Below are 17615 nucleotides of genomic sequence, written 5' to 3'. Positions count from 1 at the left end.
TTTAAGGATGCATACCCTTTTCCATATGAAAGTTGAACATCTTGATAAAGATGTTTAATAAATACATTCAAAGGGTTGGATAAAGATGCATAGTATTACCACAATAGTTTTTACTCGAGTAGCATTCTCGTACAGGTCACATTGCCTATGCACAAACCATAAATACACAAGTACTTCAACTTTGGTCATAGCCAACATTAGGTAAAATTAACTAAATCAAGCAAACAACAATTTTCCTCGTCACTGAAATCCAAGGATATTATAACAAAGCACATAACCAGAGCAAAACAATGGACCAACTCTTCAGCTTATCAATTCCAGTGAGTCATATTAGCTGACACACATGATTCTAAGTTCAATACTGCAACACACCCTGCATAGAGTAGGAAGAATTATCCACAGACAGTGAAGCATTAGATGAACAATTACATCATGCATGGAAAAGATTCATAGATCAGTTACCTTTGTGCAGTTACTTCCAACCGCCTTGCTCTGCAGTGCCCTGCTGGGATGAAACTCATCTTCAACAATTCTAGTAAAGGAAGGTCCAGCATTCATTGGTAAAGTGATGGTAGAGGCATCAACCTCTTTGGTTGCAACATGTGTGTCCTCAGTCAATGAAAAACCAAAGAGTCTACAACTACTTTTACATGAGGAAACCAACTCTTGATTGTTTCTCAATGCTGACACAGAATTGTGTGACTGTGAACTCCCCAGCCGATTACGAACATCAAACATACCTAAAGAACTAGCCCTTTCTGGAGCTCGCCTAGAGAAAGCAAGATCATCAGATGGGGGAGATGCAAATGTTCTAGCTTTCACTTCAGATGCACATAAACCTTGGTACATCTTACTATGTTTCTTAGTATTATAATCACTGTTAGAAACTGGATTAACTGCTTGCTGGAACATTAACACGGATGATGGAGATGACACCTGTGAAGGTGTAACAGATGCATGCAAATGCGGAGCATTGTCATGCATCTGCACAGACCACCCATTTCTGGAGTTAAGCAACTGATAACCATCAAAATGTCCAAAGCGACCATTAGCTCGAGCCTCCTCTATTGACAGTGCTCTTCCATATGGTTGGCTTGGAAGAATTTCTTGACCTTGCAAGACCTTCTGGAACCGGAAAGATTCACTAAAGCCTGTGCCATTGCAGGAAAAATCAGATGCTGCATGCGGCATCCTGATGTTATTTCCTGTTGGAGGAATCCCAGGACAGTTTGGACCTATATAGTACCTCCCTAAGTCGTATAACCGAGGAGTCTGAGCATTAACACCATCAAAGGGAGGATTAACACCCAAAATTTCTTGACCTTGCAAGACCTTCCGGAACCTTAATGATTCCCCAAAGTCTGATGTTCCAATCCCATCTGCTGAGTAACAAATTATCAATGTTATTGCATCGAGAAACATGCCTCAATTATACTTGTCTTTCAAGAAAATTGGTCTAGTGACTTACTGGGAGAAGGAAATTCCATCTTCGTTGAAGTCATTCCAATCCTGGTCCTCTTCAAACCAGCTGCCATCATGTTGCTGGAACTTGAAGCAGAACCAGATGGCTCAATTTCCCATGGGGAAACCCTATTGTGCCTAGCAGCTTCCATGTCATCCCACCTTACCTGTATAAAACATTAAGAACAAATGGCTCAAATAAATTATATTCTACTATAGAAATGACTTTGCTTAACAAATCATAATCAACAATGGGGTAGTGACAGCGCAACCCGCGGTTGTGTCCATTATGAATGATGAGAACATTCAAATCTTTTGAGATCTAACAAATTGACATACAAAAAAAAAAAAGGAATACTCGAGATTTATGCAGAAACAAGTTTAAGAACAATATCAATCATTGACCTGCAATATACAGATATGTTGTTAGCAGTAGGCAGATGAAAATTAACGAACCACTCGAGTTATTAGTATTGAAAGACAAACCAACTTTGGCTGTGACGGATTCATATCAAACATGTATTCCACCACTAGGCATGGAACGCTAATGAAAATTTATATACCATAAAGAATGAATTATGGCTGAAAAAAGAGATAGTTAAATTATCATTTACAATTCAAATTTCAAAAGATAATTGTCAAGCTGATAGCCTGAACAAAGGCAGCACAATAAAAGGGCTGGGGGAGACTACTTAATACATTCATGAGTAATGTAAATAAATCTAAGTGTATTGTTTCTTCTAAAGTTGTCATTTATTAGAGAAAAATGTGTTCAAAGGCAGAACCATGGAAGTTCTTACATCCTGTAGAGCAATATCCATCCATGAAAGTTTTTACAAACCCAATTCATCCATGAAACAAATGTGTAATATCCATCAATAAAATGAAAATCATCAAATAAAGACAGATGGAACAATAAAGGAGTTGATATTAGTTTAAAGCTTCTTCAGGAAAAAGGTAACGAAACAAAAATAAGAAAACTGTCAGTTATGGAGAGGAAAATGAAATCAAATGTAGTACTTCTTCTACCTTGCTCACTCATATGTCCAAAACAAATGTGAAAAACTCAATAATGTAGACGTGCAGGACTAATGTAGTCTATAGAGAACCACCAGCCGAAAATCCCATGAGTATAGACTTAATACTTAGAGATGACAAAAAACATCACAATATTAAGCCTTAAAGCTAACAACACACAATCACGTGTACATGAACAATAACAAAATTAAAGAAAGACATAAGAGCAAAGCTGACATACCAGTAGGCATCTCCATTTTGATCCAGGCCATCTGACAGGATCAACATCACTGATTCCAGCAATTAATCCAGTAAATCTGTTCGATAGAAATTAGATCAAGACCAGCTATTGACAGGTAATCAATAAGTAGCATGATGAACTCGTATTATAGTTGATAATTTGACAAACCTCCGCTCTGCAGCATCTTCGGTTTCAAAACGCATCCTGAACCTCATTCCAACTAAATAAGAACAATCAAGACTCTTTAAGAATTTGTGAACAGGTATGATGAATTCTGAAGAGCTAAACCTGCAAAGGAAAAGCAAAAATTATGGAAGACATTCTTTAGAGAGATTGGAAGAAAACCGACAGAGAATGATAGAATCAGTAATTTTAAAGAAATAACATTCCTAAAGAATAGCTCCAGCCAAAACCTTTCAGTGCATGGAACAAGTGAACTGTTAGTTTTTACTTTAATCTTATTAAAAAATACAAAGGATGCATGGAAATTTTAAAGTATTAAAATATTCAATAACCAATAGGAATTTCAAGGAAATTAAATGCAGGTATTTTGTTTCTATTAAACCAAATCTCCTTTCTAGCACCTTAAAATAGAAGAGCTGAGGTGAATCGGGAAATTCACCATTAGATATTGTAATGAAACTCCATCCCAATCTAATACCAACATAAAACACTCCACAAATGCATATAGAACTGAAGTATTTACAGATTCCCTTGACTAGCTCCTGGGAAAAGTACAAGTGACTTGATAGAAAAATACCTTGGATTGTAGCAAACACTAAAAGCACATCTTGCAGATAATGCATTAACAACATCCATGAAAGTTCCAGGATTCAACTGCTGACCAGTAGGAACTGCAAAGGAACCAGAACCTTTCAACTGGGCTGCCCTACGAATCCCTAATCTCAGTTCTCCATCGTCGCCCCTAATATATATTATAAAATGTTAGTTGTGGCTAGGAATACAAGTTCATATTAGATACAAATTCAGGTCATGATACCTAAGAAACAACACAGCATCTCCAGAAACAAGCTTCTTTTTGTTCACAAATGCACTCCACCCAGTAGTTAGCAAATGCCTGCGTGGCTGGCCTGTTCATTTGCATAATGATAAAAAATAAAAACCCCAACTGAAAAGTGTTCAACATGCTATGCACACTAGTATGTTAACAAGTGACATACCCCTGTATATATGACGAAACCTCCATTCCAGGCCATGAAGATCCTTAGCCACGAGCTCCTGTGAAGGTCTCTGTTGACTGTAATCCTAAAAATAACAGTAGAGTACAAAATCAAAATGCTACCACAAAATACATACAAAAACAAGCTGCAAAACTCTTGGGCACAAACAATGCATTGTAATTCGTAATTACCAGAGGAGGAAAGCAATCTTCAGCCGCTCGGCGAGGCACTGAAAATCCACCATGAGTGCTGGTGTCTGAAGCTGTGAGAGTCTTGCAGAACATATGGGGAGTTGTTGACTTCACCATAGCTTCAGTGTCCTCCTCTTCCCCGTCAGCTTCAATTTCGCCTTCACGCAAACTTTGCTCCACTTGCTGTAACGAAATGCCGAGTTCAAGCATAATTAAAATTAAAATCAGCCAATAAAGACACTCCATTCGCTTAATAATAAAATAACACCATATCTTATCATAACAAAAGGGCCAGTAACATGGACTCGGAAGTAAAGCAAAACAGAACAATGTGTTAACCACATAGTGTGCTTTTTCCTCCCTTGGCTTCCAGAGCTATGACATTTTACTCAATCAAACAAAATCACCATAACTAGCTTGCTTAGTCAAATTTTATCTGACCCGAAAGACTGGGACAGATTGAGATGCCTTTCTTTCTGCAAGCTTCCCAGACCCAAACTGCACCTAAGTAAAATTAACATCATAAAGAAACCTCACCTCACTTTCAGGAACCAACAACACTTGGCAATATACTTCATCGCTCCCTTCCTCTGCCTGCCCAGAAAAAAGCACCATATTTCATTAAAATATGTGTAAAACAAAAAACAGACCACCCCATATTTCCCTTTTTCAGATGACTCATCCAAAGGAACCAAAACCAGAGAGAAAACTAAAGGGGTTGCTCCTTCATTCGTAAATCGTTGAACTAGACAAGGAAAAACATCGACTTTATCAGCAAGCAGACAAACAGAAACGCAGATAGAAACCCCCATAAAGAAACCAAATTCAAGAAAAGGGAAAAAGGAACAAAAACTCCTTAGCCGACACATTGGTTTTGTTTTGTCCGATGAAGGGTAAAAAAGTGACGAACCGAAGCACACACTTACATGGAGCTTGACATCAAGAACACGACAGAACACATGGGGTGGGATATCATAAGCAGTGACCGGAAAATCCTGAACATGCTCAAAGTGTCCCTGTGGCAAGTACACAACAACACTTCCTTTCTTGGGCAGAGAGATCAAAGGACCCGCACACGCGTGCCACAGTTCCAAGCAGACGGAAGAAGGAGGAGGAGGCGGAGGAGGAGGAGGACCAACGAGGGTTGAAGCAGAAGTGCTTATCCCCGAGTGAGAAGAAGAAGACGAAGCAGCAGAAGAAGAAGAAGCAGATAATGGAGCTTCATCATCCTCGGTGGTGTTCAGATCGATCAACCCCATAGGAAGAAAGCGGTGTTTGCAATGTTAAGAAATGTAAGAAGTGAAGGGGAGGAGGGGGAGATTTCAATGAATGGTCTCATGCCTGCTGCAGCATTTTCAGAGAGCGTGAGGTGTAGTTGAGTAACTTTGGCATTGCTAAAAGAGGGTGTGACCCAATACTCCAAAAAGAAAGAGACCCTCTTTCTCTGTCCTCTCTCTCTCTTTCTTTCTCTCTCACTACCCTTTTATGAGTTATCACTCTCTCTGCTATTTTGTTTCTTTTTGGGGTTCTTTTCTTTTACTTTATGTTTTGGCTGGGATGGGAGGTGTGTGTATTTTGGGGTAGCATCAAATCAAGCTTTCAGTGAGATTTAAGTTGGAGTGATATAAAAATGGGAGATTTGCATCCCCATTTGTTTTATTTTATGTGTTTTTTGCCCGTTGTTCTGTGGGGTGAAGCAGGAGCAGTGGTGCAGTTGCCGCTGCTGCAATGCAATGCTATGCTATGCTGAGACTGTTGGGTGTGATGTGTGGCAGAGAGATAGAGAGAGAAAGAGAAAGAGAAAGAAACAAGGCTAGAAGAAGAAAGACTGTAGTAGTGGTAGTGGGTGAGTTTGTGAGGTTATGTGTGGGTTAAAGGGCAATAAAATATGGGAAGTGAATAAAAAGTATTTAAGAGTGTACGGCATCCCTGTATTTCCGGGCGGATGTCTATTCTGTCCTCTTCTACTTCACCAAATCTCACACCTATCCCTCTCTCTCTCTCTCTCTGCTTAATCTTCTTCACTCTTCAATTTCTCACTCTCCAATCCCTCCCTCTCTTTCAAGACCCCACTATTTTCCCTTATGCAAACCCATTTACTTCCACATCATATCTCACAACTTATATACATCACATGATGCCATCATAAAACATACAACAATCTCATTCTATGAACTTACACTGTTATTGATATAAAATATTTTTCAAGAATTTTGTCAAAATAAAATGAGCATTCGATGTCTCTCCCAGCCGTGATTCTGCATGTTAAAATGACTATTATACAACTCAATAGTTCTACACTCAAATGATTCATGTGATAGCATAAACATGATTTTGTGATTTAAATAAATGTACTATAATTTATTGCAAAAACTTTGTAAGAGATATATTAAAAAAATATTTGAGGAAATAGTTGGTTTAGTAAAATAGTGGCATGAATGTTTTTAGAGATAATTATGTCTTAGTTCCTCAATTTCTTTGTAAAGAGTTAGAATTAGTCTTTTTTGAAATTTTAGTTAAATTTAATTTTTTACTTTATATAAATACATGATTTTTTTTTTATTTACGTGACATTTCAAATATATGTGTCTCGTTTAATACTAAAACAAACATTGTTTAGAGGTCTCTTGTCTCTGTTGAGAGGTCCCCTGGTCACTTGTTGAGAGTTTCCTAAACTCTTAGGTCTCTGGTCACCTACTGAAAGCTCCCTAATGTGTGCTGAGAGGTCCTGGTCAGTTACTGAGAGATTCCTAGTCACTTGCTAAGAGGTCCCTAATCATTTGCTACGAGATCCTTAGTCACTTGTTGAAAGGTCTCTAGTCACTTGTTGAGAGGTCCATGGTCACTTGTCGAGAGGTCCCTAGTCTCTGTTCAGAGGTCCCTCGTCACTTGCTGAAATGTCACTGGTCTCTACTGAAAAGTTCATGGTCACTTGTTGAGAGGTCTGTGGTCACTTACTGAGATGTCACTTGCTAAAAGGTCCACAGTCCTTTTTTAGACGTCCCTGGTATTTGCTGAGAGGTCTCCGGTCACTTGCTGAGAGATATCTGTTTATGCTGAGATGTTCCTAATCTTTGTTGATTGGTCCTACGTCTCAGTGAGAGGTCCTAGGCCACTTGCTGAGAAGTCCCTGATCACTTGCGAGATGTCTCTGATGACTTGTTAAGAGGTTTGTAGTCTATGCTGAGTTGATCACTTCCATAGATCATTGTTTACTTGTTGAGAGGTCCTTGGTCACTTGCTGAAAAATTCTTAATCACTTACAAAGAGATCTTTGATCACTTGCTAAAAAATTTCTAATCACGGTGATTGATTTATGGTGAGAAATCATTAGTCACTTTCTTACAAGTCCCTATTACTATAATGTTAGTATTACTAAATTTGTGATTGACTGTAATCATGAACCTTAACTCGTATTTTATACCAACTAAGTATAACAACTTTAAATATTAATAAATTTCATAATTAAAACTGTAAGAAAAAAAATATTTCATAAAACAAAATTATATCGACAACTTTCACTAATTGTACTAAACCACATCTTCTTTAATTGAATTTTTACAAATAATATTATAGAAATTGAATTTGAAAACAAACTAAAAATAATAACGAATATAAAGTTTGTTTTTTAAAAATATTCAAATTATGAGTGGTTGTTCATTAAGATAAGGCATTTGAATTAAATATAAAAATTGTATTAAATTATTTAAACTTAAAAAAAAATATATATTTCTTTGGAATTAATTTGAATCGGTTTTACAGTCTTATTTTATAATTTTTTATCAATATATGTATTGAACCTCTCTTTTTTGTTTGTAATTATATAACGCTCTCATATTATGATGAACAGTTTAAGACAAATTAAAATAAAATATAAAAACAGAACGAATATTTACACTTATAATAGAGAAATCAAATACCAAACTCGTAAAATATCTTATCATAAGTCTAACAAAACTCACGTAGACCTGTATAATATTATACAAAATTTGAAATATAAATATTAAAATTAATTTTTCTATTTTGATTTCTTACTATGATTTCTTAATTTACTTTAGTTTTTTTCTTCATCAAAAACAATAATTTAACATTCACATCCCAAAAAACAGCTATCTTTTCCACATTATTCGTATGTTAACATACTATCTTAACTCTCTCTCACAAGTATATTGTCAGGAATCAAGTTGGACAAATTATATTCTTTTCCTTACGTATACACTTCTTGTGTATGAGTAAAATAATAAACAGTGTAAAATAATTTAAATAATTGTTTTCAATTTATTTTAAATAGTTTTTAAAGTCTGAAAAAGCAAATAAAACCAAAACAGTTCATTATAAAATATTCAAATTAATAAAAAAATAATTTTAATTAGTTATCAATTTTCTAAATCAGTTTAAAGTTACTTTTGCATTGATTGAAATTCTTAACCGACTTAATGCAAATAAAAGAAAAATGTAACGAGAGGGTATAATAAACTAATATTTTCTTTTAGAAACTAAATATAAATATGGAGTAGCAAATTAACCCACCACATTGGTGGTGATTGACACAGAATCTACTGACAGGTTGAATAATTTAATTCATTCCGTATTACCTCGAATCTAACCAAATTTTATCATTGAGTACATACATATGCGTGCTATTAAAAAAAAGTTACTCTTAAGTGTAGACAGACAATAAAGGGAATACTTTGTGATTATATTATACAAACTAGAAGAAAGAGCATTTGAAAATAGAAGAAATAATAGATTGGATAAAATATGATATTGCTAAGTTGAAAGGGAGAAAATAATTTGGTAAAAAATAAGAGTGAGAGAGCATTGGTGTGGAATATTTGGGTGGTGTTGAGGGTGAATGATTACAGGTGCAAAAAATTGGTCCTATTTGGCATGCTTTGGTAGTTAATGTTGACAATTAACCAAAAAACAGAGACAAGTGAAAGACAAAGGGGTTTTTATATGGAAAGTTGCACAATGGTTTTAAGCATTCATCTTTTGGCTTTTGAAACGCCCACTTGCTTTGTCTGCTCAGGTTTTGACTTTGCCATTAGGGTCTTGTCATCATTATTAGCTGTTTTCTTAGACAAAAAGTAATGACAAAACCAGATCACTCTCCCTAACCAATTCTGCATCCACTAAATTAATCACCACCTTTATAAACCTTTCTACCCTTTCTTCCTTTTATTTTCGTATACCCTAGTTTACATGAATTTTCCTTTATTTTTTTTTTCAGTATTTTGAAATTTCACATCGATTCAATTTATGATATATAAGTAGATATTATTCTCATCTTATAAGTAGGTTTTGTAAAATTAAATTGGGTTTAAAGTTCACTTTTAATATGATATAGAGTCAAATTAAAAACTATCCTAACCAACTAATTTCTTGTCTCACGCACTATAAGATAAATATACCTTGACATCAGGAAGTATTGGAAGTCTTACATTAGAAATAAAACAAATTCATAATATATAAGTGGGTTCAATTCTCACTTTCCCGCTTTTAACATCTCCAACAAACCTTCTTTATTTTCTTCACTATTAATAAACAAATCCTCCAACATTTTCTTGTCTTATGTTTATCAATACCACGGTTCTTTTCTAAAACAACTGCAACAGGACAACATTATTAACATGCCGATGCTTCAAATCTCAGAAGGCTTGAGATAATTGTTGTGTCTTGGAAGCATTAGGTTAGAGAATTTGTTGTCTACTTCACTGAATCATGTTTGTTCAAAGAATTAGTTGCAGTCACCATTGATATAACTTGTTATTCAGATTTCTTCCACTACACGTATAACTTTTTTTGTCAAAATTGTGTGTGATTTAGCAAGGAATGTTTCCGTTATATGGTGAAAAAGAAAATGAAGAAAAGGATCAATTGAGAGAGAAATGGATGATTACCCATATCCACATGACACCATCAAGTGGTTATTGGAATACACAGATACCAAACATTAATTTCAAAAATTATTCCCCTTTTAGTGAAACACTTTATGACACTTGAGTTTTCAGCAAATCATCATCGCAAATAAATAACGGTAACCATGTAAAGAAGATGGTGGAGATGCAATATCATTTCGTAGGTGATAGAAAAAAATATATGGAAAATTTGTTTCAATAACTTCTCGTAGGTAAACCGTGAGAATTATTATTAAATACAAATGTAAAATAAAATAAATTAACGGTACTTAAAAAAAAATACCCACGTGTACATACATATATTATAATGTGCAATTAATACCTTTATACCATTCTTTTAATATACATAGCATTTGTCTGATTCGCGTGTGGAAAAATGATCTTTCAAGAAGAATCTATAAAAGAGTTTGAAAAAAAAAAAACAATACTTTAATCTAAACCAAATCAATCAATCAACCTACGCAACATACTTTTTAAATGATGTTTTATCGGCTGAACTTGAAAAGAAATACGTCTAATGTACGTAGTGTCTTCAAACACCTTTTTCAAGTGATTTGATGGTTTGGATTTTTTTTTTTTCTCGTTGTGAGCAATCTTAATACACTACGTTAATACCAAATCATTTATTCGGGAAAAAAAATGCAAATGTTTAATCATTTAAGATATATTCGTCACTAGTTTATATTTGAAGATTATAGCATTTTTAAATGAACCAATTCAAAGTAATTAGTCTAACACAGAAACTATATAAATTTATTCAACCACCATTGTATCTGAAACTTCTTAAAGTCAAACTTTTGAAAATAATTTCATATCCAAAAATGTAAGTAGGATTGTTTTGTGGGACGTGCTTTTGGTTTGATAGTAATTAGTAGGGCGTGCCTTAGTGACATGTCCACTACGTAAGAAAAACGACTTCTTAAACCCTAAAATGGTTTGACATTCTATATTAATATAAAGTTAGTGCAGTGTGTAAGATATTTCTTCTGTAAGATATTTAACTTAGTTTGTTGCATAACAAGATATTTTCTTTCGTGAAATCAGTGTATACTTTAAATATATTTTTATCTCATATCTATAAGTCGAAAAATGTTTCATTTTGTATATTTTAAAACTTATTACATTCACGTGGGATACTATAATTAAAATTGGCTAAATTAGTGTTCAATAATATATGTGACAATGTTACGTAAAAAAATAATAATGAAACAAATAAAGAATTAAATTATATTTTGTCGATAGAATTTTGAACTCGGGGAATCCATCTGATTGAATTATTAAATCTGGGGCATTATTATAAAGATTAAATGAATGATTAACATCCCTATCAATTAACATGTGAAAGAAAGTATGGATGAGATTTTTTTAAGGAAATAAAGTACGCATGATTATTCCTTAGGACAGGTACTTTTCTCTATGTTGATTATGTCATACTCTAAATAGCATGAACTCAGTGGAATAAATTGGGTTTTTTTAATTTATTTATTTTTTACTTTTTGTTTGACAATGCTAATGTTTAAAAGAAAGGAACGTGGGAATTGAATTTGGGAATGAAAAAAAGATTGATTTGAAAGATGAACATGAGCCCCATGTATTCGATTATTGATGAAATTATTGAAGAAGAGAGTTCCCCACCAGGCATTGATTAGTGGGGTTATTTTGAATTAAAATGTTGGATGATGAAGAAATGTTAGGATGTATGTATGGGAGCATGTGGAGATGGCATACAAGGGTTGTCATCATGGTTCTTTTTTGAGTCTGTCCCTAAACAAAGGGGTATATTTAATTATTATTGTTTATTGAGATATTATAAATATTTAATATTATATAAATGAAAAAAAGAAATAAAAAAAGAAAAATGTGAAGAGGCCCACACTGGTTGGGTGCAAGTTGTATGATATTACAATACATGAGGTGAGGAAACCCCACAGTGAGTTACAGTCTCTGGTTCCCATTCCCAACCACTCTTCACCATAATATGTATCTTCCAAAACCTCCTTCATTTTCTTATCTTACCCAAACACACATCACATGCCCTAGCCCAGGCCCACCACTACTCCTCACCTCACTCTAAGCTCCATTTTTAGATCTTTAGATCAACACCACAATTTTTAAATCAATTCTTTTTTTTTTATCAAGTAAAATTTATATTCCATTTATAATTTAATCATATGTTTAATAAATGCGAAATCTAAAATAGCAGTAAACAAAATAATTATTATTGTAATAAAAAAAGTTAAGAAAGTATTAGTATTCATAAAATAGATTATCAATTATGAAAATAAATTTAGCAGACATTTGTCAACGTTAATTATACCACTAAGTGGGTTCTTTAGCTTGTTTTATTTGTTGGGCAAAATTAACAATAGATATACATCACTGTCAATGCATACCGGGAATTGTAAAAATTATATAATAAACTACAATAATTAATAGATATACAGTTTATTTTACTTTTATCTCATTTTTTTCTCTGTTATACATTAACACTAATAAATGTGAGTTCATACATGCATTTGTTCGTACATGTTGTGTGCATAAATGTTAGTTAATTTCGTATATATGAATGATGATGTGTATGATATTATGTTTAATTTCACTAGTTTAGTATTATATGTTTATTTAGTTATTTTTTTATAACAACTGTAGTTCAAGAATAAGTAAACTCTATTATTCAAATAAAAGTCTAAATTAATTCTTAGTCCTTTTAAATGTTGATATGTTTTTTTTTAAATGTTAACTTTTATTGATTTTTACGTCTTGACTTATCATATATTGAATTATAAACAAGTTGTAGTCGACTCAACTCACAATATGTTAATGGGATAGTGAGTTGTCTCACTTAATAATGCTTTGTTCTTTTCATTTATTTTACATATTTATTGAAGTATAGTTAAGACAGATTGATTCTACTAATTTTGTCATAATAGTTCAATCAAAGTAGGTTTATCCAATTTATTTTTCTTATAATTGTACAATTAAAATAATCATTTATTTCACCAAATATTATTATAAAATCAATAGTTAAAATTTAAATTGATATCATACATAACTTTGACAAATAAACAAAATAAACATCTAAACATTCAAATATTATTAAACAATATTACAGAATTTCAAATATCAAATGATAAAAGACTAACAAAAAGTTATTATATATTTGTCTCAAATATGTTAAACTCATGAATTAAGTAAGTTATGTTCGGTTTGACTTACATTTAAAAGGAAAAAAATTATTTTTTTTAACTCTATTAGATCAAATTTATAATAAGTCAAATCAGTTTATTATTTGAAAATATCTCAAGTATATATATATATATATATATATATATATATATATATATATATATATATATATATATATATATATATATATATTGGGGATGTTGGAATTTTATTTTCGATTATTTTTCGGTCCTCTCAAATCTAAAAGCATGTTTTCATGTGGTTATAAGAGTATTGCAACATTATTTTCCATGAAATAAATGTGTGTATTTGGTGTAACAAGTAAATGTAGAAAATACAAACAGACAAAAAAAATTAAATTAGTTAAGGGAAAACATTTACTAAACCAGATGTATCAAGAAAGAGAATAAAGAAGCATGTACCTCCATTTTGTCTTATATATAATAAAAAAATTTCTTTTAAGCACTTTCTTTTTACTTTGGAAAAAATCAAGATTGTTGTGGGCCTCAAGTAAACTTGCGGTCATTATGTTACGAAGGGAACCAAATGATATGGTAAAAGCAGATTATTCCACACTTTTCACTCCTTCGTATTTTCCCTATATTTCCAAGTGTAATAAATTACACATGTAAAAGAAAACCAATTAAAGTTACACGTATCGGTTCATCATGAGTCGGGTTAAAAATAGATGACTTTAATCTAGTTTATTTTATGATGAATCATAAATTTTGTAACATGACTCAACTCACCACAATATGATGTTGGTAGATTATGTGAGTTGACTCACCAACCCATCTAAAAAAATTTATTTTATTTATTTAATTAAGTATTCAAATATTTAAATAATTTTTAAGTAACTCATAAAATGACAATCACAGTAAAATCAAAAATCAATGTTTTCATCATGCTAGCCATCAATATATGATAAATTATTTTCAATAAAGTATCCATATAGTTCAAGAAAACATTAAAACATTGATAATATTACAGTTGCTTGAGTAATTTATTATAAAGATTATAGTTAAAGATTAAAATATTGATGTATATAATTTGACAATCAAATTAATTAAACATTCAAATTATTCAAATATTATTAAGTAACATTCTAGCATTTAAAAATATGAATATGTGAACCCATGTAATTAGGAATAGTAAATAATTATAAAAAAAAATGTTAGTGGGTTAAGTGAGTCAACCCGACTCAAACTCGTTTAACCTGTGGATTAAGTAAGCCGAGTTGAATTTAATCCACTTTTAAAAAAATTGATTTTTGCATTAATCCAACCCAATTTGAAGTCGTGGTGAGCGGGATTAACTCACGAATTGAAATCCATTTTGACATCTTTAAACAAAAATGCCCTTTTAAGACCTACTTGTATGGTCTTTATTATAAGACTGAGGTAAAAGAGAACACTAAAAGAACACTAAGGAAATAAATAGAATTAAAGCAGTTTTTTTTTAATTATTTACAATTTTAATATAAAATCAAAATAATAAATAACTATATTTTTAATTAACATAGAAACATTTAATTTTATTTATTTTTTTCGGTTTTTACTCATCTAAACATGTGGATACTTTTTTTAAATAATTTTTAACTCTTATTTTCGTCTATAGAAACAAGTCTTGTTTTGGACTCTATATATATATATATATTTTTTTTTTTTCATTCATAAATTATATAAAGCATTATCATTTGTTTAGGAGGTTAAAAACAAAGAAGGAAAAGAAAAGATAGAAAGTAAAAGATTATTGTTGATTCAATGAAGTAGAAATATAGTTTTTTTTTTATTTAAATTACATTAAATCAAGGGTTAAATATGTTTTTGGTTCCTCAAGTTTCAGCCAAATTTGGAATTAGTCCCTCATCAAAACTTTTGACCAATTTAGTCCTTTATTTTTCAAAATGCATGAATTTAGTCCCTTTAACTAAATTTTGTTAAGTTTATCTGAGGTCTCAAACGCATTTCATGATAGTATTTAAATTATTTACACTGTTTGACACATTTTTGCTTCAATGTTAACTTAAATATTATCATGAAATGTGCTTGAAACTTTAGATAAACTTAATAAAATTTGGTTAAAAGGACTAAATTCACGCATTTTGAAAGATGAATGACTAAATTGATATAAAGTTTTGATGAGAGACTAATTCCAAAATTCACTGAAACTTAAGGGACCAAAAACATATTTAACCCTTAAATTAATATACTTGATATCTTTAACCGGCTATGATGTTCCATTATTGCATAAGAATAGTTTATTCAGTAATCCTCACTTTGTGTATGACTTATGTTCCACCAAGCACATTGCATCAATTTATTTGAATAAAGAATACACTACAATACATAAATAATAACATTGAAGATAGTAGTAATTTTAATCACTTAATAATAATAATAGCAACAGTAATATTTTAAAAAACAACTTATAAAAAATACTCTATTTTTTATTTCACACCAAAACAATTTTTAATTTCTGTGTAACTTTTTGTGCATCTATCTCTCTCTCTCTCTCTATATATATATATATATATATATATATATATATATATATATATATATATATATATATATATATCCCTTTTAATTATAGCAGAACATTATTTTTTACCTATTTCCTTTATCGTTCTATTTCTCATTCATTTTTATTTAATTCAACAATTTTTATTTCTGTTTAATTTAAATAAGTTTAAGATATTAATATACAACAACTTTTTTCTACATATTAGTAAATTTCGTAAATTAGATATTTAGTTATATGTAACTTTTAAAATTTTTATTTTACTCCATGTACTTATTTTGTCCATATAATAATATGCATGATATAGCTTTCATTAATATATGATTAAACTTAAAAATACATTATATCGACACATATAAAAGAAAAGACATAATGGAAATATTTAACTTGTTAGGTAAAAGAATTAATAGATACTATAAACAAATATATAAAGTGAGGACATAAATCTTATCTCAACTCTTTATTTTATTTGTACTTATTTTAATTTGAAGTCACTCAATTTCTCTTTTATCTATAAAATCTAACACACCAACCCAAAAGAGGTTGAAAAGTGTATATACAAAAAAGTTGAATTTATTTATTATATGTTTGTATTGAGAGTTGTATTTTTGTTTTGGTTTTTGAAGATTGGATGGTTGTTGAGATAGGGAAATAGAGTGAAGTACACTGCAATGCAAAGGCTCGGCCACAGGTCTACCACCATAGGTGGGACTCTTCTTGTCAGGGGAATCACAACTAATTAACATTTCAATTTTTCTCTTTCACATTTATTCACACAATAATGTTTCAAATTCAAACTATTATTAATGCATTATTTTTCTATTTTGCAATACAATCCTATCAACATCTGAAAACAATACTTATCCAAGCTACTTCCTTTCTAACGTTAAAATAAATTTTATATGTTTTAATAAAAATCATTAGAAAAATATGACTTCTAAGAATATATGAATAAAAAAATCAAGTTATTTACCAAATATAACACATTTGAAAACGATTTATTATTTATTTTTATTTTCTTGAATTGCCAAAACAAGATTTAAGAGGGGCAAAGTTTCTTGACAATTTATTGAATTTGTGATTGATGTACCATGTTTGGCTGTGTGACGCTCATACGGTCAATCAAATTCTACCTTTTTCTTTCTTTTTCATTTAGAATCTTACAGAGAATATAAAAATACAATTTTCTTTTGCTATTCTTTCATTTCTTTTCTTTTCTTTTTTTGTCCGAAAAACTGGCCTTCTGTTTTTGTGTGTGATTATGGTCAATGCATGTCAATGAATCCATGGATATTGTCAAAATCTCAATTATGCATATATGTTAACTAATTATATTATTTTATACTATTCCAAATTAATATGTTAGATTATATTAGAATAAAAGATAAAGCGCGCGCAAAATTGAAAATATTCAATAAAAAATCTGGACACCAGAATAGAAAGATAAAAATGAAAGGAAAAATAACATTACAATTTAATTATTTTATATGATTTAACGTTTAATAATAAAATTATCATTATTATTGTTTAGTTTGAAGTTTCTTCGGTATTACTTTTAAATATTAACTTCATCGCGACAAGTAAGACTATGTTTTATATAAAAGAAAGTTAGTTTAGTTAGATGATTTTGGAGTAGAAAAATAATATTTTAACCTATTTTTTTAATCCATTTTTAATTTATCATTCTTATTCATTTATTATTTAAATTTTTTATAATAACCTGATGTGATGATTAAAAATGATAAGTTAAAACTGGATAAAAAGAATATGTTAAAGTATAATTATTTTTTTAGTATTTGTTGATGTAAAATTGAACAGTAGTATTTTTTGAGTTAATCAAATTGAGAAATGAAAAAAAAAAAACAAAAACATTAAAAGTAAATGATAAAGTTGT

The 17615-nt window shown here is 30.8% G+C and overlaps 1 protein-coding gene across 2 annotated transcripts; it reads right to left on the bottom strand.

The window, feature by feature from the left end:
• Positions 1-6137, bottom strand: LOC114187969 (auxin response factor 3-like). Of its 2 annotated transcripts, none has more exons than XM_028076423.1 (11): positions 5018-6137; positions 4629-4685; positions 4092-4274; positions 3901-3985; positions 3720-3810; positions 3480-3644; positions 2888-3007; positions 2720-2795; positions 1469-1628; positions 463-1382; positions 1-373 (listed from the first exon to the last, which is right to left on the bottom strand). In XM_028076423.1, the coding sequence occupies exons 1-11, from the start codon at positions 5348-5350 to the stop codon at positions 356-358; spliced, it is 2208 nt and encodes a 735-aa protein (XP_027932224.1). In that variant the 5' UTR covers positions 5351-6137; the 3' UTR covers positions 1-355. The 2 variants fall into 2 exon arrangements, with proteins under 2 accessions (XP_027932224.1, XP_027932225.1); XM_028076424.1 differs by having other exon boundaries at positions 463-1379; positions 5018-6133.
• Between the last annotated feature and the right edge of the window lie 11478 nt (positions 6138-17615).

The sequence above is a fragment of the Vigna unguiculata genome, chromosome 6 (assembly GCF_004118075.2).
Source record: "Vigna unguiculata cultivar IT97K-499-35 chromosome 6, ASM411807v1, whole genome shotgun sequence".
NCBI classification, from domain to species: Eukaryota; Viridiplantae; Streptophyta; class Magnoliopsida; order Fabales; family Fabaceae; genus Vigna; species Vigna unguiculata.
This window is presented reverse-complemented; position numbering and strand designations above follow the sequence as displayed.

Bases quoted from the DNA above. Each gene is read 5' to 3' on its own strand.
- LOC114187969 (XM_028076423.1), bottom strand. From the start codon at position 5,350: ATGGGGTTGATCGATCTGAACACCACCGAGGATGATGAAGCTCCATTA. The intron at 3,986-4,091 runs GTAATTACGAAT...TGTTATTTTTAG, and splicing joins AAGATTGCTTTCCTCCTCTG to GATTACAGTCAACAGAGACC. The intron at 1,383-1,468 runs GTAAGTCACTAG...TTTGTTACTCAG, and splicing joins GATGGAATTTCCTTCTCCCA to CAGATGGGATTGGAACATCA.